Below are 22,609 nucleotides of genomic sequence, written 5' to 3'. Positions count from 1 at the left end.
TGGTCTCTCGTTACACCACTTAAATGATTAATTAGTAAGGTTTGCTTTGTAGCTGAAAGATGAAGGAAAGCCTTTTCAACATTCTGCACTTGTTTGAAGGTGCTATAGTTGTGGAAGAGTATGACCTGTTCTTACAGACCTATCTAGATAATTTTATTATTTTTTTTTTTGTTATCCTTCTAATATTTTACTTCTGGTTTAATTTTACTGAATTAAAATGGCTACATAGAGAGAAGGTGCTGAAGTATAGACAGATATATCTTTTTTTAGTGTGAGATGGTAAAGATAAATAAGAGCGTGTAATATATATTTATCATCCAAAGCCAGCCTGACTTGGTACACCTATGTTTTGTGCCTTTTATAGTTCAGTTAATATTCCAGACACAAAACAATACAAAAATGGACTTGCACTAAATTATGTACCATGTGTATATTGTATGTTTTAAAATTAATTAGTGATTCATAAAACTCAAACAAGTAGAGTGATTAAGGTTACGTGCTGTCTTTCACTAGGAAAAACTAGCCTTAAAGTTACTAAAAATACATGTGTGTGGTTTGTCAAATTAAATTATCAATCATGGATCAAGCATCATTTGTAATTCTTTTTCAATGGAAATGTTTCTCTTTAGGCTATAGTATGGTTAAAGGCCACTTTATGTAGTATAAAGTATTTGTAATTCAGAATTTGCATACAAGTTAGAAAGTTCTGTAAATAATAGAGGTCTAGAAAGTCTGTAGAAGTTTCTAGAAGATTGTTAATACATGACTTGTCTTTTAAGAATGTGTTCAAACTGCTAAATATGCTGATTGAACTGTTTTGCAGGAGTTTCTGAGAGACATCTTTAACCTTCTGTTCTTGCTGCCAAGTTTGAAAGATAGACAACAGCCGAAATGCAAGTCACATTCTTCAAGGGCTGCTGCTTATGACTTATTGGTAGAAATGGTAAAGGGGTCCGTGGAAAACTACAGACTGCTCCACAACTGGGTTATGGCACAACATATGCAGTGTAAGAACCTTTATTCATATATAACTTTTGAGTATTTTGTGGAAAATTAGTCCGTTTGCATTTTCTGTTCATTTTGGGTTTGTTTTGAATTGTTGGATTTATCAAGCTCAGTAAAGAAAACAGAGTGTAATTGTATTATGAACTCTTTTCTGAAGACTCTCTGTTTATGATGGGGATGGCTAGCAACCATTGTGAACAGTACTGCAATCATGGAGTTTCCATTTCCTCCTGAAATACATCAGAAGTGTCAGCATTTAGTGACTTTCTAAAAATAATGATATGTTAAGAATGCATAGGAGAAACAGGGAAATGCAAAGGTGACAGACAGAATATTTTTAGACTTAAACTGATTGGTCCCACTTTCCAAAAGTAGTAGTGGAGTAAGACATGGTTGCCACTAACACTGCTCTTAAAAGTCCACTTTGTAGCTCTACTACTTATCCACCATCCCTTATGGTAGTGCCACAGAGCAGGTGTGGGCATCTTTTGCTCACCTATCAAATGAGTGGATTTAATCCCATGTATAATTTTCAGATCATCTGCTATCAAATATGGGTTATTTAAAGTATGGGATTCTGTTAAATGACACCAACACGTAGATAACGTTGTTAGAAAGGATTTTACATGTTTCATTGGCTTGTGCTGCATTTTAATTTCTGTTTTTTCTTTTATAACATGAAGAAACATGGTATGTTTATGCCAGTACTGTAGATGTTAACAGCACTGTCATGTTTCCAGGTCCCTAATATCTTTGCAGTTGACTTCAGTCTGTACCCAGATGTCTGCATACAGTGCTAATACAACTTTGTTATGCCTCTTGGCTTTCATGCTTCCTGTCTTTTGAAAACAATTCATATACATAATATGCAAATTACCAAAATTTGAAGTTAGTTAATATTTTGTCTTTGATTTGCAAATTCTCATTATGCATTTTTAGCTTGATAGATTTCCTTTCACATGCCCTGTTTAAATTCCTGTAACCTGAGGATCTGTAATTTATTATAATCTATGGGATTGATTTAGTGCCTTACAATTCAGGAAGGAAAAGAGAAATCTGATCCTAATATTGTTCCGTGTTCTGTACTTATAAGCCTGGGGCCTTCTAAGAAGCCTCCGAAGTCTTATATGTTCAGGGGAAATATTATGAAGAAGATACTTTTTGAAAATACAAGCTATTTCGGTTTGCTGTGAGTACACTTTCTGCTGTTGAAGTTGTTTGTATCTCTACAGGTGCATTCATTCATTTTTTACACACAGTATTTTTCTCACTCCAAATCCCACTAATTCCTAGGTGCTGAAATTTCCTGTAACCTTTACCACTGTTGTTACTTTATTCCAGATATTCTTCTCTAGATTCTTTCTTCCTGAGTTCTCCTGAGCCATCTGGTCTGTGTTCCTGCTCCATATTCAGTATAGTTCTGTTTCATGAATATTAACTTTATTACAACTGGCAGAGTGCCTTTGCCTGTTTCTGATGTGCAACTGACACAGGACTTCTGATACCTCATTTGTTTAAAGTTTTGTAATTCCATTGATGTGATCCAAAGATTCTTAAAACTGGAGTTTTCCACTTTGCTTATCTCTGTAATCTTACTAGTCTTTAAAAATCTTGGTCTTAGACCTGTCTCTCCATTCTTCTTAGGAGAAACATTAAGGAAAATATTACAGATTTTCATCCTATCTTTGGTTTTAATATTTTAGTTTCGTGGTTCGTTGAAGAAATTTTTGATCCTGCTGCTTTTACAGTTGTTGGCCTTTGCTGACTGTGCAATTCTACCACTGTTTCTTCCACTCCAGCTGGTTGAAGCTAGGATGCTCCTAAGAGATGGCTTCAATTTAATGCAGCAAAATAAAGTAAAATTTTTAAAAGAAACCCATCTTATTAAAGGACATTGAGAACATTTTCCTTGGGACAAAAACCCCCATAATTAGGGTTCTAATTAAAAATTATGTTACTAAGACCCTATTCTGGCAGTCATGTTAAAACATACACCTGTATACTGCTCTTCAGACTTACAACTAATATGATGTGAAGTAGTTATGGTAAAGTTTTAACTGCAGCAGCATTTTCCTTTAAAGTTTCCACTAATGTAGCGCTCTTCATTGATGGATGGAAGAGAATGATTTGGGTGCTTTTTCTTACTTCACAGGTACAGTGTTTTTAATTGAAGACCTAGGGATGCCTTCACGCATTTTCAGCAAGTGTTACCATAGAAAATGTACTGTTAAGTAGCTGATGTCACAGGAAGGGCTAACAGTTAATACAGACTCTGATCTTACCGAAAAGGGTATTTCGATACCCTCTGTTCATAAAATTTCTTGCAGTGTTTAGGAGTTTTCCTTTCTTTAAAGACCCAAGACAAATAAAAACATTTGGTTCCAAGGAGGGAAACAAGACAAGCTGCTTTGCTTTCCTGGAAGTTTAAGATAGTGTCTGTTATGTTTGGAGCAGAAGCGTGATCAGAAGGTGGAGTATAAAGAAATGCCTGGTCATTTAAAGAAGAGAAAAATCCATTTTATTTTGCTTAAAATTGAATGTGAATATTGCAAGTTTGGTTACAAATTTTCCCATCTGTTCCTGAGAAAAGGCTGATTTCTCTAATGGCAGTGAGGATTAAAGAAGATAGACATAAATAAGGCTCAGATTTACTTTTCTAGTTAAGATCCACATGGAAGAAGGAAAGCTTTTATTAGGAAAATGAAGACAGTCACTTAAAAACAGGATCTTCTGAGAAATTCCTTGTCAAATTTCTGAAAGGCTTTTGTCAGATTGAAGTAGGAGGAACGTACTCCCAACTATTCTCATGAAGTATGAAGAAATCATCAGATTTCTTTGTAAATTACAACTTGATGTGCTCTAAGCAGAGTGATAGATTCTGAGTCCTTACATCAGAATGGGTGAATTAAGATGTTGCAATTTAAGGATTTCAGTTAAGGGAGGCAATTTTGTGGTGTTCTGCCATGCTAATTACTTTCTTTAGGAGGTTAAACATGGAGGAGAGCTTTGTTTCAACCGGCCGATTAGCCAAATGTAACCAGGTAACGTGAGGTCATGCCACTGGGATTTGTTGAAGCAGGAAAATTAGAACTTCTTCCTTCCTTCCCTACTTGAAGCTGCGAGGCTAATAGCTGTTTTGATGCCAGTGCCAAAATGAAGATTATAACAATTATTTATTGTGCAACAGAACCTCTTTTGGGTCTAGTCTCTGAAGATGTGAGGATCTGTTCAGGGGATGCCACATAATTCCCTGAATTTATAGCTGGTAGTGTGAATTGAGAAGAATCCTTAATGAGCCTTTAATCTTTGAAAAATAATTAAGGATTTAAAAGTTGAATGCTGAACCCATGTAGTTTTTGTGGATTGTAAAATAAATCCAGACTACTTTTTTGTATGTATCTGAACATATTCTTCAACAGGGGTCCTGAAATATTTGTAGGACCTTTCTGGAGAATGATATCCTTGGGGATGAATAGCAAAGGTTTTGTGTTAAATTTCTTGCATACCAAGGAAGGTAGGCTGCAGTGAATTTCTTTGGATGCTGGATTAATTCCTCTGTAATTTAGTGCTTGTGTCATCTAGTTGCCTCTGCAGCTCAAATTATTAATTCCTCATTCCATTCTCCTGCGTGGGATGCTAGGAAGAGAAGCCTGTCAGTGTCTAGAAGCAGTACTAATCTGTACAAATGGTTTGTCTAGTCTGGTTACCATCTTCTTGACTGGCAGGTGAGAACTTCCCCATTCTTCCGATTTCTTGGCAGCCATGTCAGAACAGGGCTTATTAAGAAAAGTCTGTCAGGCTTGCTTAACTCGTCTAGTGCCATGCTGTGTAAGAAATAGATTGCTACATCTGGTATGAAATACAGAGGAATAGAAAACTGAGAGAAAAGGAAAATGTCTTTTCCATTTTATTCTCTAGGTAATTCACTTCTTGCTTACCCCTATTTTTCTTGCAGATTTCTTTGGTATATATGGCTTTAAAGTACAGTAAAAAACATTCCTTCTCTTCCTATAAAAACTGTTCTCAAGTTTATTCAAGCTCTTATATAGCCAACCACTTTATTTCACTGTACTTTTGTGTCTTATCTCTGAGAAGCATCTATCCATCTTTTGTACCAGTCAAAAAGATCTTTTCCTAGCCTGACATCCTTTGTAATAGATGTCATTCTGAAACCATCTTTTCTCTCCTGAAAATAAAGATCTCTCTTCAGGTGTGGTTATCTCTGATACTAAATCTGTGTTTTGTTAGGTGAAGGGAAGCCTCCTAAACTTGAGTCTCTTGGTGCAGAGACTCCACTTTACTTTCTTTTGATATGACATAGGGATGCATGGGAATGGGTGATAGATATTATAGGTAATTTTTGTGCTAGGGGAATGATGTATATGTTTGGGAGCTTGTAGGTGTTGTATGTTATCAGGTAAAAGTACATTCTCATTGGTCTAGGCAGTGCAAGTGTTGAGAGCGCTATGGTTGGCTCGTATTATAAAAAAACCTTTCTTATGTGTAAAAGATGCATAGCAGTCAACGTTTAGAATTTATGGATGCTCTTGATGGTGAAAACATTATGTGGTTTTACCAAACTTTAGTTTAAAGGTATAGGCTGGAAGATCATTACTGTATGTAATTCTACCACTAGAACAACCACCAGTAATGCTTTGGAGAGCACAGCAAATCACTTGCAGAACAAAACAGAGTGGCATCTAGAAAGACTCACTTTCACAAGAAAAGTGATTTTCTTGGTGTGCCAATAGTGCATTTTCTTAAAGACCAGGTATGTCTGTGTCACGGTTTAACCTCATTCAGCAACTGCGCCCCACACAGCCACTGGCTCACTCCCCTTCCAGTGGGATGGGGAGGGAAGCAGCAGAGTCAAAGTGAGAAAACTCGTGGGTTGAGATAAGAACAGTTTAATGGGTAAAGCAAAAGCTGTGCACGCAAGTGAAGCAAACCAAGGAATTCATTCTCACTTCCTATAGGCAGGCAGGGTTCAGCCATCTCCGGGAAAGCAGGGCTCCCTCACGCGTAACGGGTACTTGGGCAGACAGACTCCATCACTCTGAACATCCCCCCACCCTCTTCTTCCCCCAGCTTTTTATACTGAGCATCATGTTGTATGGTCTGGGGTATCCCTTGGGTCAGCTGGGGTCACTTGTCCCAGCCATGTCCTTTCCCAACATCTTGTGCTCCCCCAGCCTACTCGCTGGTGTGGTGGGGTGAGGAGCAGAAAAGACCTTGACTCTGGAAATACTGAAAACATTCCCCAGTTAGAAACATTTGTTTCCAGCACAAATCCAAACCATAGCCCCATACTAGCTACCGTGAAGAAAATTAACTTTATCCCGGCCACAATCAGCAGTCTGTTAATATAGAATGCATAAATAGGATGCATTTTATTAATTTAAGCATAAAGCTTTTATTTGTATTTATGATTTTGTAAATTGTACTTTGAATTTAATCTTTTTCTGCATATGATTCATATTTTTTACAGCTTCTCATGCACCTTACAAGTGGGATTACTGGCCACATGATGATGTTCGTGCTGAATGTAGATTTGTGGGTCTAACTAATCTTGGAGCAACATGTTACTTGGCATCCACTATTCAGCAGCTGTACATGATACCAGAAGCCAGACAAGCAATCTTCACAGCAAAGGTACACTCTGGGGTTTTAAGTTCCTTGTGCGGGTTTTGATAGAAGTTTAAAATTAGAATCAGTGCGAATGCTGATAAAGTACAGATTATAAGACATATCTTGATAAAGAATATTTCTTCAAGAGCTAGTTTGCTTTTTGTTCAGTTGGATTCTTTTGCTGATGTCTAAAGTGAAGAGATTTAAAAAATATATTTGTAATGCAGTAGGTTCTTAAGGTGATGTTGGAATAAAACACGTTCTCAAACTCATATTTCTGTTGCTATCAACCAGATTTATTCAAGTTTGGTTTTACGTGATCTGTCTGGTTTTTTTAACTCCTAATTTGTCATTTTGTTAGAGTAAATGTCATTCTTCTTGAATGTTTATATGAAGTCCCAGAGCATGTGTCTCATATTACCAGAAGTACAGCAAGTCCTGTAAATTATTATACATTGGTTAACTTCCAGAAATATAATACTACTTCTAAAAGAGAAAGCTTCATTTTGATCCCTGACATCAACAGGGCATATACAATGTGTGAAACACCCTAACTGGCAGGGACCTCATAATTTTTTCATATAATTAAGTTATTGGTAGCTGTCACCTAATTTCACCTAGAATTAGCCATTTTTAAATAAAAATAAAGTAGGAGAGAAGCTGCTGGTCTGCATGTGAAATGCATTATATAGATGGTTGATCAGAACTCCTACAACATCTGTGAATTGAAAATAATTATTCAAAAATTACTAAAGCCTTTTGTAGTACTTTCCCAAAGGCTCCTTTCTGAAGTAAATTTTTATAAAATAGTTATTTTTTGACTTAGGGTTAATGTTGACATGCCAAAGAATGAGTAGGTAGTGCTTTATATAGAAGTGTAAAATAGGATACTATATCTTCTTGTACACAATCATTTTTCTTCATTGTCTATAATGAAGTGGTTGTTTAAAAAGATGGTTGTTTGATCTTTTTAAGGGCTGTTTTTGGAAAGTTAAAAGCAAAAAGATAAAATCTTCTTTTATTAATTCCTTTCAGTATTCAGAAGATATGAAACACAAGACCACTCTACTAGAACTCCAGAAAATGTTTACATACTTAATGGTACGTGCAAAAGAGAATATTTTGTCAAGTATCCCATTTTCGGAAAAGAAGCAACAAAAATATCATTACCGTTCTATATGTAAATTATTGGCAGCTTAAGTCTGTTGTACCTCAGTTTTGTAAATGAGTGTTTTAACTTAATTGAAATCGTTTTTACCCACTCTAAAACTGTTAGTCAGCAAATCAGTTAAGCAAACATTGGCATAATAGTTTTCATGCAGAGGCAGTGTAAATCCTAATCTAAGATGGGGTTTAATACTGGGCCCCAACTATAATGAACAAGCACCAGCTCTCAAACATTAGTGATTGTATACTGTGTTCTTAAAAAAAAATGTTTGTGAAGTGAATAAATGAGAACGTCAGGCTCAGGTGCCACAGCCTGAGTATCCTTCGTTTATTTAAACCTTTTCTCTCCAGCACATTAATGCTCATGTGAGCACAGGATGTTTACCATAGCTATGGGACTTCAGATACGAGTGAGTTACAAGTATGAAAATCAAGTAGTCTGCTTTTTAGGTACATTTGTGGCATAGCTGTATTGGGGCTGTGCCCTGTTACAGACACCCTGTGCCCTTATATTGCTAAATCTCTGAGTGGTCCAGGAGCTCCCTGGCCGGGCATTTCCTTGGATGCAGTAACAGAATGACTTGAGACAACGGACCAGTTTAAAACTGGGTAATTGACTGTACCTTCCTTCCCAGTGAAATGTTTGACTGATTGTCACAGGACCCCTCCAGGTAGCAATCTGGGACAGTTCTGCTATTGCCTCTGCTGTGTCTAGTCCAGTTTCCAAGTCAATTTTTGTAAATGATCGATAAAAACTGTTCCTGTAGAAATGACTGCACAGGACAGTCTTTTGTATGGATTTAAGATATTTAAGAAGTACTGTGTATGTAGTTAAGGTGACTCAATAGTAATGAATTACGCAGGTGCTGGGGAGGTCATATAGAACTCTTACCAGCTGGATTACAAGAATTTAGCAAAATGTTGATTTGAGGAGTCTCTCCAGCTCTAACTGAAGGTAACCACTGCAAGGACCCTAGCAACAGAGTCCCATCACCACCAAGCGCCAACTGATTGATACTTTAGTGTGTTTTAATTCCATTTGTAAGCACCATGCCAAGATCCCAATAAATTATTTTTTCTTTTTAACAAATGCTCTGCCATGAGTGTCTGTCCAACACCATTGTCTTTCATCTTGCTTCACATGGACCTTGAGGTAAAGGGTTCTGAGCTTGACTCTTCATTTAGTCATGGAACAATTTGTTTGCCCCAGTTTCCCTGGTGAGAAAATATATTTTTGTTCATTGCATTTTCCTTGCTCCAGTGTTAAACAAAAGTTAATCTGTTGAAATAAAGCATTACAAAACAACTTTGAAATTCCAGAGCCTGAGTAACAAAATTGAGGCAGTTCCCAGGTGTGAAGTGTTGTTAAAATAGTGAAGCATTTCTGAAATAGTGAAATAATGAAAAAAGAAAACTCAGGAGAGCTGAGTGGTTTTGTTCTTGGTGCTGGCTTTTGTGAAAGAAATTCATAACCACTTTGAAGACAAGTAGAGGAAAGGAATTTGGGCATGTAGTACTTGCCATGAAGCATTAAAAAAAAAAAATAAATCTAGGTATTTATATAAGCATAAAATAATATATGAACATTTACCATTATTAAAACTTTGAAGAAATACTTTGTTCTAAAAAAGGTAATATTTACAGGAAACACTGTCTTGCCACACATCCGTAAAAGAAAACAGTATGTATATCACTGCTTACAAGGACAAAGTTCCTTCTGCCAGAAATAAGTTCTGCATTCCCAGTGTGCAGGGCAGTGGAATGGGGGATGTATTCTCAAGAATTGCTTTGTACTGCAAATTTTTTTCTCTGACTGGACACACGCAGTCAAGAACTAGATGATAAAGATTTATACTATAGAGAAGTCTGAATGAGAGTTAAGCATTTGTCAGGGTTTAAGTCAGTGGAGCCCAGAAATACATAAATACAGGCTGATGCTCCTCATACTGTATTTTGTTTCTGAACAGATATGCTGAAACTGGATGTGTCCCATCTTCAGCCAAGTTCTTTTACTTTAATGATTCCTTTTATTAAGTGTTTACTAAATATTAATGAATAATATTTTACAAATTATTTTTAATAATATCATCATGATAATCAGTTAAAAACTGATTTATGTTTCATCAGAAGCATTTAGGCACACAAACTACTTTGTTGCCTAACACATATGGAGATATTGTATGTAAAGGTATGTCCTTTTTTAAGCAGACATTCATATATGTATGTTCACTATGATGTCTGTGTAACTCAGAATACAAGGATTTGTGTTGATTTGGTTTGCTTGGTGTTTTTTACATAAAGGAAAGTGAGTGCAAGGCATACAATCCAAGGCCTTTCTGTAAAACCTACACCATGGATAAGCAGCCACTGAACACTGGAGAGCAGAAAGATATGACAGAATTCTTCACTGACCTAATAACAAAAATAGAAGAAATGTCTCCAGAACTGGTGAGTTAATAAGGGGGAGCAAAAGGCAGCTTGAAAATTTATGGATTTGCTCAAATTTCCTTGACAGAATTTATTAATTCATTCACAGAAAAATACAGTGAAAAGTTTGTTTGGAGGTGTTATCACAAACAATGTCGTTTCTTTGGTAAGTATTCTTTCTCTGTCCTTACCTTTAAAAGATTTTTATTTTTTTTTAACTTCTCAAAACAGTTATTTTGTTACATTTCTCTTTGCTGTTATTTAGGACTGTGAGCATGTAAGTCAGACTGCTGAAGAGTTCTATACAGTAAGATGCCAGGTGGCAGATATGAAGAACATTTATGTAAGTAATGCCAAGCTGAGATGTGTAGCATAGAGCACGATTATAAATGGGTACAGTCCGGTATAAAAGACTGTACCATACCCTCTTGAATATGTTGATGTTTTCTGTATCTGTGCTCTAGTTTTGGTGTATTTCTAGGTTGATATTACTAGGTAATTTGGTTGAATTGTTTCCTCTTTTCAATGCAACATGCTATTAGCTGGTGCCATTTGGCACTGGCTAAAGATTGTGTTACAGTCAGTAATCCCTACTTTTGTGTTTTAAAAACACCTTGGTCGTTTTTTATATGAGAAGTGTAAATATCAAAAGATTTCACGTATACACATAAAGTTAATTTAAAACTTACATCAGCATAATTTTAGATTTTCAAGTTTTTTAAACTTGGAATTTGAATTGAAAGTACTTTAATTTTTGGGACAGCTTGGAACTGTTTTTCTGAATTGGTTCCTTATTTTTGTGTTTGGGTTAGGAACTGGTTTTCCTGTCAAAACTTTTAATTCAGGTGCATGCTTTTCTTGCAAACTTTTTGGTGCCTTTGACCACCCTTACTATCATAACTTACAAAAACGTTAATTAAACGCTGTAAGATTGAAAGAAAGGGGTTTGTAAAGCAGGCCATGCGAGCACGAGATACAGATATCTAAGTTAAATGTGAGCTCCTTCTTTTTTTTCTTTTTGTTTATTTTATGTAGGAATCTCTTGATGAAGTAACTATTAAAGATACCTTGGAAGGTGACAACATGTACACATGTTCTCATTGTGGGAAGAAAGTGCGGGCTGAAAAAAGGTGTGATTAAGAAGAAATAAACATTCCTAATGTTTCTTTCTAGTAAATTACTGAAATTACTGCTGGAATATGAGTAATCCTTTAGGTGAAACAGGACTGTGGTTTCATTCAGTATGCTATTATGTATGCCTAGGAGGTGGTCCCTGTGCAAATGGGCACATAAGTAAGAAATCAGATTTCCAAAACAAGGAACGTAAGGTATCTTAGCCAAAGATCGCCTAGACAGTAAAATGTTTGTGACCTTTTTTTAATGTAAATAAAAAGGAATTTGTAGAAATTAGTATCTTTATAACCTGTTTTTAAAAGACCAGATTCTGTCAGGGGTTGTTCAGTACTTGCATTATTCATTATGCAGCTTAATTGCTTAGGTTTCATACATAAAATGAAATTTCTTAATTAAAATTTGTAGTTTTAAAAATGTTATCATATTTTTAGACGTCTGCTAATAAAGAGAAAGCCAAATAAAAGTTTTTAATTGTCTTTATATTGCAGCTAACAAATTTATTTTTTAGAGGTGAAAAACCTTGTAGTTGTTTTTGTAGCTGATAAAATGACATGGGTGAAAGAGTGACCTACTTTAAAATCATTATTGTGAAGTTTATGAGATTTAATACAAGATATGTTCTGTATTGTCAGTTACAAGATAGTAACTCCTTCTAATGAGGGGGTTTGCACTGTTAAATTCATTTGTGAATCGTTTTATGATACCATTTTAGAAATCTGTCATTCATGCCATATGAGTAAATTTGATGTTTCTTCCAAGGCACGATGATAGGCTAAACAGAATTGTTCAACAGGCTAAATTTGACCTTCCTGCTGCCAGGTAGACTGCCCTGTTCTGGGGCATTATGATAGCCAACTTTTATATTTATGTGATATAGCAACAGATTTTGAGTTTTATGTTTGAAAGAATTGTGTTTAAAATATTTGTGAAAATACAATTCTACCTATTAAGGTTTTGTAAATCATGATTATTTCTAATCCTTCAGGGCATGTTTTAAGAAACTACCTCGTATCTTAAGCTTCAACACAATGAGATATACGTTTAATATGGTAACCATGATGAAAGAGAAAGTCAATACACATTTTTCATTCCCTTTACGTTTGGATATGACACCTTACACTGAAGATTTCCTCATGGGAAAAAATGACAGAAAAGAAGGTATGCCTCATAAAATGAATTCAGCAAACTTGTTCTCTTTCATCTGTACCACTTTCTGTATACATAACGTAAACTATTAGTGATTTTCCTTTTTAAGCAAATAAAATCAAACATAGTTTTAATCAACCTATATTCCCAAAGTCACACCTTACATTAAATGTGACAAAACTGGCCAATTTTTTTTTCATATTTTTTCATATTTCATATTCATTTAATTTGAATTATTCTTAAATTTATTTTTAAAGTATGAGAGAAATTACAAATAGTTTCAGAGAGTTTGTTGCTGGCCTATTTGCTTTTGCAGAGTAATACTTCAGCTTAGTAAATGACTAACTGCTGTCATAAATAAGTTGTGTTAACTTAAAATAATTTAGTCGTTAGTCCTGATCTTTTCGGTAGTGATGTTTGGCAAAAACCAGCTGTAACTGTTTCACAAAAGTTGCTATCTATGCTGCTTGTTCCAAGTAGGGAGTATCTGGCTGTCATCGTTGTGCTGAAAAGAAAAAAAATTAAGGGACACGTACAGGAAGTGTGTACATAAGACATACTAGGGTTGAAGTTCAGGTGTTTACAAAATAACCGATTAAATACTGTATGAAATTATTTCAGCTTTTAAGGAAGATGGTGAATATTTGAAAGAAACTGAAAGCTACGAGTATGATCTGATAGGCGTAACGGTTCATACAGGAACAGCAGATGGTGGGCATTACTACAGTTTTATCAGAGATATAGTCAATCCCCACGCTTACAAAAACAACAAATGGTGAGTTATGCAAAACAACGTCTTATAATTTCTTATTTTTAAATAACTAAAACTTGTTGACTTTGTCAGACGCAGTTATATAGGAAATAGGTGCTGTAGGTTCCTCTCAAAAGCACAAGGTGTTGAAATTTGATAGGTGTAAGTATATTAATGTATTAGCATAGAAATCTGTGTGCTGTAGCTGTAATATTTGTGCAGTGCCTTGGACACGGGAGTAGCAGGAGAATGCCCTGTTAACCCACATTACAGCCAATGCTTGTTTCTTCACAGGACTGTCAATGACTATATTTTACTTTATTTCAGAACAGTAACATTTAATATATTGCCTTTCATAAAATCTGATTGTTACCTTTGCGCATACAGCTTATTAATAATTGTGGAGTTCGGTCCTTTTTGTTCATTTTCAGTGAAACAACAATATGAATTTTTCTTCACTTTAAACTTCTTGCATCCTGTGTGGCAGAAATTGATGTTACAACACCTGGGTTATCTACATCTTTTTTTTACTGTGCTTTTCATATGGGGAATTGTTTTTACATTTGTTTTCTAAGTTTATCTAGTTGGTGATACTTTACTATTGGCCAGCTCCTCTTAGATGCAATTTACAGGAATATTTGACATTTATTTTTCTATCCTTTCTTTTCAAAGATTAAAAGAAGAGGCAGGATATTTTCAGACATAAGAGAGAGAGAGAGAGAGAGAGAGAGAGAGAGAGATATGGATGAATAAATGCTATTTTTAAATTATTTTTTTTTAAACTATGACATCCCACTTCTAATTTGGAAACTTCTGCATACATCGGGCTTATCATGGTTGTGAAAAGGAGGAAAAAGTTGAGAGAAGTAGCTTGGGAAAGGGATGAGATATGGGTCTGGAAAGGAGAAGAGTCTTGCTAGGTCACATGAGAAAGCAGGGAACACTCTGCCTGTCGTTTCTGGATATCATATCTCAGATTCCCAGCTGAGATCCTGGAACAGGAGACAAGATTTCCTCTCTTCCTGTTCTCTGGAATAGTTAGCTCGATCTCTGGAATAGGTAGCTTGAATTGCATGACCAAGTCCCTGCTCCAGAGGGAATCCGTAACAGTGTACCATCTCCTCTGCCTCCTTCCAGTTTGAGTTCCACTGTTCCCTGGAATGATTCTCCTCTTTTAAGTTTTGATTTCCATTTCACTCAGTTTGAAAAGGAAAAGGCAAATCTTCTCAGCTGCATTAAAACCCTATCTGTACCAGAGTCAAGCTGGAAAAATGAGGAAAATAGTGTGTCTTTTGATAAAAAGAAAACCCAAGAACTGTTGAAATGCAGACTTCTTGATCTTACTGAAAGAAAGTCACTTTGGGATTAGTTGTTAGTTTGTTGTGATTCAAACAACATTAGAAAGTAAGGGGAATACTTACATTGGAAGAACAATTTTAAGTGCTTGTTATGCTTTATTTGCCCTTAGAGACAAATTGTAGTTGTTTCACAAGTGTACCGTTTTACAGGTATCTCTTCAATGATGCTGAAGTAAAACCATTTGATTCTGCCCAGCTTGCTTCAGAGTGTTTTGGCGGAGAAATGACTGTAAGTTATGACTTTTATTTTTGTCACATTCAACCATTACAATATCTTTTCTGAAGACTTTCATGAGGGATTCCATAGTGTTCACCTTTGGTCTGCCATCTGTTGTGAATGTATATAAAAGAGTTAGCTGCATTTTATTAAACCTTTGACATCTTTGTTGTGCAGGTGATACTTTATCTTATGTTCATGTAGGTAGCTGCTCTTCCACCATTGATCTTTTCAAAGGGTCTCCCCCTCCTTTGGGAGACAGAAGACTTGGCCAAGTGAGGCTGCTTGCAAGCTGCTGATGCAGGCTCTCTCGTTTTTCTACACTTGCTGTAGAACAAAAGTTAGGATGAGAAACAAGAAGGGTCTTAATTTTTCCTGTACCAACTATCATATTATTCAATTTGTGAATATGAATCCAAGTATTTTTATGTGATTGTAAAAGACTGGCGTCAGGAGTACAGTGTAGGTATTACAAATGAATCAAAATTAATTAGTGAAGTCTTTCTCTAAAGAGGTATTTCTTCACTATATATGTTTTTTTTTTATCATCATATTATTTATTAGTTATTAAAAAGAGAGTATGCAACTACTTTAGGAATCCTGCACTTGGATGGCTGCTTTGCTCAAACTGTTGACTTGAAGGAGTAACTACTTCAGGCTTATGCCTATTGTGGAAAAAGAGGGCTTTTTGATCTTAGTCTGTGCCTTGTGTCAGTAATTTCCAGATCCTGGGCTGTGAACCTCTTACAGTCGGGTCCTTTTTCACTGGTGACAGTACTGAACTAAAAACCTGTCAGATCTGTGTACAGCTTACCCTGTTTTTCAGCAGGAAAGTTTGAGCTCTGATATTAGTAATTTTCAAGCTAATGGATCTACAGGTTTAAATAGTTTTGCTTGTTCCTTTTATTGTAAGGAGATAAAATCTCTTAAGTTGAGGTTTGTTTGCTTTCAGTAGTGCAAGGTTTTTTAATACAGCATCACCTTTGTCTTTGGGTCAGCCCACCGCCCTTTGAGAGAAACTTTAATATTTTTCACAGTAGTAATACAAATAACTGTTTAATGAGACGCAGCTTATTCTTGACTCGATCATTTTTATCATTATAAATCATTATATGAAACACATTATTAATAGTGCGATGCCTTACTAAAACAGTCCTGTGAATAAGAAAAATCCTCTTGTCTGATAAAAGGAATATGCAGAAATTAAGCCAAAAAATATTTTGTTTGCCAAATGGATGAAATACCTTTAGGTACCTAAAAAGAAGAGGTGCCAATGAGATGGACAAGACAGGAAATTGCATGAGATAGAGGTCACAATATTGCATAGCAATTGTGAAAAATCAGAATAGGCCACTGTAGAAGAAAAAAGGTAAGAGGACTACTTTGAGCAAGAAATAAATTAGCAGCCTCTCCGTAAATGTCCTGAAATAGTTTGCTTGCACATTTACCTCAAACTGTCAATAACCAAGCTCTTTAAAAAGCTTGTAATTAATGGTTTTACTTTCTTTTTGACAGACAAAAACTTATGATTCTGTTACTGATAAATTTATGGACTTCTCCTTTGAAAAGGTATTTCTCTTCCAAACACCTGTTACATGATTATTTTTCTACTTTCATGATTTATCTCTCAAAGCAAAAATTATACAGATGTTTTTTTCTTAAAGACACACAGTGCTTACATGCTGTTTTATAAACGGATGGAACCAGAGGAGGAAAATGGCAAAGACTACAAATTTGATGTTTCATCAGAATTGCTGGAGGTACAAGTTGATTTGTTTTAACACTGATTTTAAAATACTGCAGAAAGTCCTAAACATATAGGGAGTCTGAATAAAGATAGGAAAACAAATAGAATTTAAATCAGTAAGATGACAATCCTTTCATTTAGCTGTCTTCCTTGGCAGAATGTTACATGATAGGAAGTAAATTAAGATTTCCACTGTATGTAAATTTTAGACGTTTTCTCATTCTGTCCTGTATCTTTTAATTCAGATATCTGAATCATTCTGCTTCCTAATTGTAAAAAAATGGTAGAGCACTGTTTGCTTAGCTGTTTTGAGTGCTTCTCAATATTTTCTAAACAGTTGCAATATGACAAGAAGTATTTTCATTAACCACCATCCTTTTCATCCTTGATTTCCCAGCAACTTACTGCTTTGAGTGGGGGACAGAATAAGAGAACCACTCAAGATGTTTGTGTTCATGTCTGCTAGTGAGTTGTGAAATTTTAAGGGAAAGCACTGTAGGATTGTGACTATTTGTGTTTATGATGGGGAGCATCAGTAAGAGAAGAATCCCTTCCTCCCCATAGTCATGGAGTAGCCCAGGTGTTAGTACAAGGGGTAGATGAAACAAAACCCAGTAACAGCTACATCTCCCTGTTCTCCATGATGACGGCTGTCTGCTCTTAGGATACCTGGCTATTTATGTAAAGATACTATTTAAGCCACATATGGTCTGAGGAACTGGAAAAGGTATCACACAGGAGCAGAATATTTCGCTAGGAATCTCACTGTCCTGGATATATCTTCAGTATAGGATTTGTAAGACGTATTTCTACCTTTTCATCACCTGAAAAAGCCAGTTTCCCTGCTCCTTCTGGCCAGAAGTATTGCTTTATCATCTGTCACATGTTAGGTTCTTAATTTAAAAAGATACTTCATCCCTAGCCAGCAAATCAAGATTGTGCACTTTAGTCTTCTCAGTCTTAACTCTGACAAAATCTATTATTATTTTTAAACTTCTAAGCTATTGTTATGTGAAAAATGCTACAAACAGATTTGGTTTAAAACGTGATTTTGGAGAGAGGAACAGGGGCACCTGTCATGAAATGCTTTCGTGGTTAATGATGGAGAGTCAAATCTTACTCTTCAACAATTTAGTGTAAGTTCACAGAGCTCATGAGGCTTTTGGGTCAGAGCTCCAACCTTTAGACATACCCAGCTAGGCTGCTGGAGAGTCTAATGGATCTCAGTGAAACTCTGAGTGTAGAGAGTTTTTCTGCCTTTTTAAGTTACTACACTAAACTGTGATTCTTTGTTAACATGTTGAACCATTTGTCAAAGTCTCAGCCTAAAAATTTGAGTAACTAAGTTTTAAAAAAGAGATAACAGAAGAAGGAGGAGGTTCATTCTGAGCTCTGTTCTGCAGTCATATGGCAGGCAAAACTAATATCCGCTGTAGTATGAATAAAACAACTTTGAGCAAATCCTTTAAAATAAAGAAAATGCTTCCAGAAATAATATTACATAAGGAAAAAAATCTGTTTTCTTAGCCATGGCAAGCGTTTAAATATTCATGAAATTATGCTTATGTAGTGAAATAAACTGCTTTCTTGTATCTGATGTTAGCATTTTTTCTTCAGTGGATATGGCATGATAACATGCAGTTTCTTCAAGACAAGAACATTTTTGAACATACATATTTTGGGTAAGTTTTTCTTGAAAAGTGTAATATTAATACTTCTTTTCTTCTTGCAGATTTTCATTATTTATTTTAATTAACAAATAAAATTACTGACTCTAGGTTTATGTGGCAGTTGTGTAGTAGCATCCCAAGCACACTACCAGATCCAAAAGCGGTTTCCTTGATGACAGCAAAGGTAAGTACCTCAAAATTATATCATGCTTATTTTAAATTTTACCTTGTTTGCATTTTAATTCAGGCATTCTATAATTAATGGTACAATATTTTTTTTTTTCCAGTTAAGCACTTCCTTTGTACTAGAGACATTTATTCATTCAAAGGAAAAGGTATTCTATTTACTTGTAAATTCTCATTCAGTAACTGCATGAATATAGTGAAATGTATGTCTGCACTTTATTTTAAAAGTGTGATTTGGAGATGAATTAAGTACCGTAGATGATACAAAGTTAATGTTTAAAGAGTGTAATTTAACACAATTATAGTAAACACTGCACAATGGAAAAAAATGCAAGTCCTGATTCTAGCCACAGCAATGGCATCAGGAACAACGGATCTTGTGTTCTTTTAATTTGAAAATTCTTGAATGATTTTGGATGATTTTGTTAAAGCCTGATGTAGAGGGGAGTGTTTACTGCTAAGCAGCAGTTGTGCTCATCAATTTTTAAGTTCTAGATACTAACATGGACAGCAAGAAAGGTCTGTTCTATCTGAAACATTCTTATTGTCAGTCAGATTTTAATTCTTCCTTATCTATAGTGGCAATTCTAGATTGTCTGGGACTAGTAAGAATATGTAATAACGTGTAATGGGGCAAGTAGTCCAATGGTGTTATTTTCAACGTATGTACTGTTATTTTTATGTAGGTGCAACATATTACTAGTTCATAAAGTGTTTAGTATTTGTAACTGTATTCTTAAAATTCAGTGTTCTAACTGACCATTTAGAAATGTTTAAAGATTAAGTTGCAATTTATTATTTTAAGTTATAGTGTTTTTTCTGTATTTCTTTTTACAGCCTACAATGCTTCAGTGGATTGAACTGTTAACTAAACAGTTTAATAACAGTCAGGCAGCTTGTGAAGTAAGTGACTTAGGAACTCAGCAAAGTACAAACCAACTTTCTATATATTGTTTAACTTTCCTGGAGGTTCGTATCCCTGGAATATTTTGGACTATGAACTACTGTATTTGGCATATTTGTGCACTGTGAGATTAAATTCTTCCTCTCTGAATACTGCAGATTCTGGGGAATGACTTGACTTTTCTTTTCAGAAGCCTATGGTGAGACCACAGGCCAAGATAATTTTGTCACTAGCATAGAAGACATTCAGTGTCACAACCTCTTTATTTGATTATTACATTTGGATTTGTGTAATTAAGAGGTGTTTAGATGAAATCACCCAAGAGAAACGGAAGGACAGACTAATGTTTAGGGACTGGAATGGCAGGGACTGGAGCTGAATCCAAGGGAGGAGGGCAGTGAGGTAAAAGGCTGTGGTGCAATGAAGAATCTTAGAAGGGGAGTAAAACCAGCTAATTTTAGACTTTGATGAAAACAAAATTTATATAGTGCCTTGCTTGTGAAGCTGAGGATCTTGTACCCAATGTCTAGAAAGCCTGAAAGCTCCTAGAAGGAGGAGATCAAAATGGAGGAATGTTTTTTACATAAAAATTTTCAGGATGCTACCTGAAGAGAGTCTGGGACATAGTGGAGAGGGACTGAGAAACCATAGACAAAGAATTCACTGTGGTATTGGCAATAACAGTTTTGAGATACCGAAGGAAAGTTCGTGATAGACTTTCTGTGATAATTTGAATCTAAAAAGACCTCAATACTTACTGTAACCTGTGTTAGACCTTATTCAGTACAAATGAATTAAATTCATTCTACAAATTTCTTCTAGGTTGTTAAATTATTACATAACATTGATGATAATTTTGTTAGTATGGTATAGTCCTAAGATGCTTAAAATGAGTGAAGACGTTTAATATAGTAAAAAATACTCAAGTACAATTAAAATAAAAATAACAACAACTTGGATTCCTTAAGCCGTCTTTCCTTGTGCATAAAAGAAAATTTGTGGAGTCGGAATACTCAGCTGTAGTATTTGCTGACTCCTAACTTTGAATGAGTCATTCTCTGTTATTTTTATACATTTTCCGACTCTGGAGATAGTAAGGCTTTTCCACATTTTAAAATGCAAAAGAGAACTAACTCAGGAACTACATTCTTGTTTAAGCCTATCCCTGTTCTATAAGATTCTTCAGCTTATGCTTCATTGTAAGCATCATTTTTTATTCTGTTGACATAACTTTTCAGGATAAGCGTGTCTTTCCAGAACCCAGAGATAAGAAGATACTGGATATAAATTTATATTGATGTTTAATGCTATTGATCTTTTTACTGCTATTGATCTTTATTCCTTTCTTGCCATGCACGGAAGACATTTAGATTTCCCTTGGATTAATTCTTACTTATTCTTTAATAATAGTAACATCAATTTCTCTTCAGACTTTAATATCATGCAAAAAGAAGATTGGACTAGAGCAAGTTTGGAACAAAACTAACAAAGTATGTATCTTCTGCAGTGGTTTTTGGATCGTATGGCTGATGATGATTGGTGGCCAATGCAGATTCTAATAAAGTGTCCCAATCAGATTGTGAGACAGGTAAGAAAAAAATGTTCCTTTTAAGTCAAGTGACTACTTGACCCATGAACAGAAACGGACAATTATTATGACACATACAGTGATCGTGGAAGTTTCTATTAATAGCTGTAATTATCTTACTCTCTTCTACTCTTGCATCTGATTTAGAGAAAATATTTGGCCATGGGAGCATTATTGTTGTTTGACACAAAATCAATATCACTACAGTGCCGTAGTTGTACAGTTAGGATCACAAATCGTCACAAGAGATAGAAATTAATATTTCTGCAACTCCCACATGATCTCTACAAATTTGGACACTTTGTATTAAAAATGTTTTTTCTTCTGAATTGGTTCAACAATAATGCATCAAGAAGCACATTCAGAAAAGAAAAAATAATCTGTACATTCAGTACTCCTAATGGAAAGCTTCACTTCTAAACAGCTGCCTTTGGGTTTTGTAGATAGATCTAATTTTATAACATCATGCCACAAAATTTTGTTAATACCCTTTTCTGAAATGTTTAAAATTGAAAAAGCCCGACATTGGTAGCACTTGAATATTCACAGATACAAATACTATTAATAGTTTCACTTTATACTTTCTGTGCAGGTCATTTAGGTAAAAACTTTAGTAAAAACTTCAGCAAGTGCTTTATCTCACCTGAACCCTTCAATTGGTTTAACTTTTCTGATTATTGAAGTAACGTCTTTGTACAGAACCATACATGGTTTCTGTATGCAACCTGTTATTAAGGGAATATATTTCATGGGAGTACTCTATACAAGATCTTAGGCAGAGCTCTAATCCTTGAAGAATGTTTTATAAATTTAAAATTATTGGAAGGAATTTCCTTAAATTTTTCACATAAATTGTTACAACCAGAGGCAAAACAGAAAAATCTTGCAAAAAATATCTTTAAACGTTTCAGAAAATTGAGATTGAAGAAAAAATAATGTTTAGGAGCAGCAGTCTTAAGTCAGGTGTCAGTAGTGTACAGTGCACACCAATATTAAAATCTGGTTGTTTAGGGTTCCTCCATCAGATCTGTTTATAAAACCAGGTTTGACTAAATCTGTTCAAATACAATGTGTCAGTACACTAAGAAATGGAATGTGGGCATCTCAATCTCAGCTTTACCTCTGAAATCACATAGGGCTGGAAGTAGTACTTGGAGAACAGTCTTTGCTTAGAAAATATGTATTGAGATTTCTGTAGAAGAATGAACATGTGGAGTTCATTTACTTGTGCATTTGCAGATGTTCCAGCGTTTGTGTATTCATGTGATACAGAGACTGAGGCCAGTGCATGCACACCTTTATCTCCAGCCAGGAATGGAAGACTGGTAAAATAACACCACCTGAAAACTCCTGTTTATTACATGCATTACAGCAACTGCTTTTTTTTTTTTTTTAATGAATTATTCAACACGGTCTTGTAAACCTAAAATAGTACTATTTTAGTTGTTCTTTATTATTCTACCCAAAATACTCGTGATTTATTTTAAAATACCATTGTGGCTGGAAAAGCCAGCGTCTAAAGATAATTGTTTGAAACATTTGTTCCCTTAGAATAGGTTTTCAGCATAGCGTAAATCTCACTACTTACACATTGTAAATTGGATCCAGAGGCAGCATATAGGTGTGAACTTTAATTAGTACATCCAGTAAAAGAGGTTGGAGACGAGAGTCTAGTCCTCTG

The 22,609-nt window shown here is 35.2% G+C and overlaps 1 protein-coding gene across 7 annotated transcripts in view; it reads left to right on the top strand.

The window, feature by feature from the left end:
- The window catches only part of USP34 (ubiquitin specific peptidase 34), a 138,781-nt gene that overhangs the window by 91,808 nt on the left and 24,364 nt on the right, over window positions 1-22,609 (top strand). For 6 of the 7 annotated variants that reach the window (XM_074910564.1, XM_074910481.1, XM_074910653.1 and 3 more), the window contains 18 exons: window positions 824-1,007; window positions 6,494-6,657; window positions 7,669-7,734; window positions 10,102-10,248; window positions 10,316-10,393; window positions 10,493-10,570; window positions 11,263-11,357; window positions 12,347-12,519; window positions 13,129-13,282; window positions 14,767-14,845; window positions 16,349-16,402; window positions 16,498-16,593; window positions 18,198-18,262; window positions 18,359-18,434; window positions 18,538-18,585; window positions 19,274-19,339; window positions 20,848-20,928; window positions 22,168-22,253. In XM_074910564.1, the coding sequence (XP_074766665.1) occupies window positions 824-1,007; window positions 6,494-6,657; window positions 7,669-7,734; window positions 10,102-10,248; window positions 10,316-10,393; window positions 10,493-10,570; window positions 11,263-11,357; window positions 12,347-12,519; window positions 13,129-13,282; window positions 14,767-14,845; window positions 16,349-16,402; window positions 16,498-16,593; window positions 18,198-18,262; window positions 18,359-18,434; window positions 18,538-18,585; window positions 19,274-19,339; window positions 20,848-20,928; window positions 22,168-22,253 (1,790 nt within the window). The remainder of the gene's footprint in view (window positions 1-823; window positions 1,008-6,493; window positions 6,658-7,668; window positions 7,735-10,101; window positions 10,249-10,315; window positions 10,394-10,492; window positions 10,571-11,262; window positions 11,358-12,346; window positions 12,520-13,128; window positions 13,283-14,766; window positions 14,846-16,348; window positions 16,403-16,497; window positions 16,594-18,197; window positions 18,263-18,358; window positions 18,435-18,537; window positions 18,586-19,273; window positions 19,340-20,847; window positions 20,929-22,167; window positions 22,254-22,609) is intronic. The other variant, XM_074910832.1, reaches the window with a different exon arrangement.

This window comes from Athene noctua, chromosome 1 (genome assembly GCF_965140245.1).
Source record: "Athene noctua chromosome 1, bAthNoc1.hap1.1, whole genome shotgun sequence".
Lineage (NCBI taxonomy): Eukaryota > Metazoa > Chordata > Aves > Strigiformes > Strigidae > Athene > Athene noctua.
Note: the sequence above shows the minus strand (reverse complement) of the source record. Positions and strands in the feature narration are given on the sequence as shown.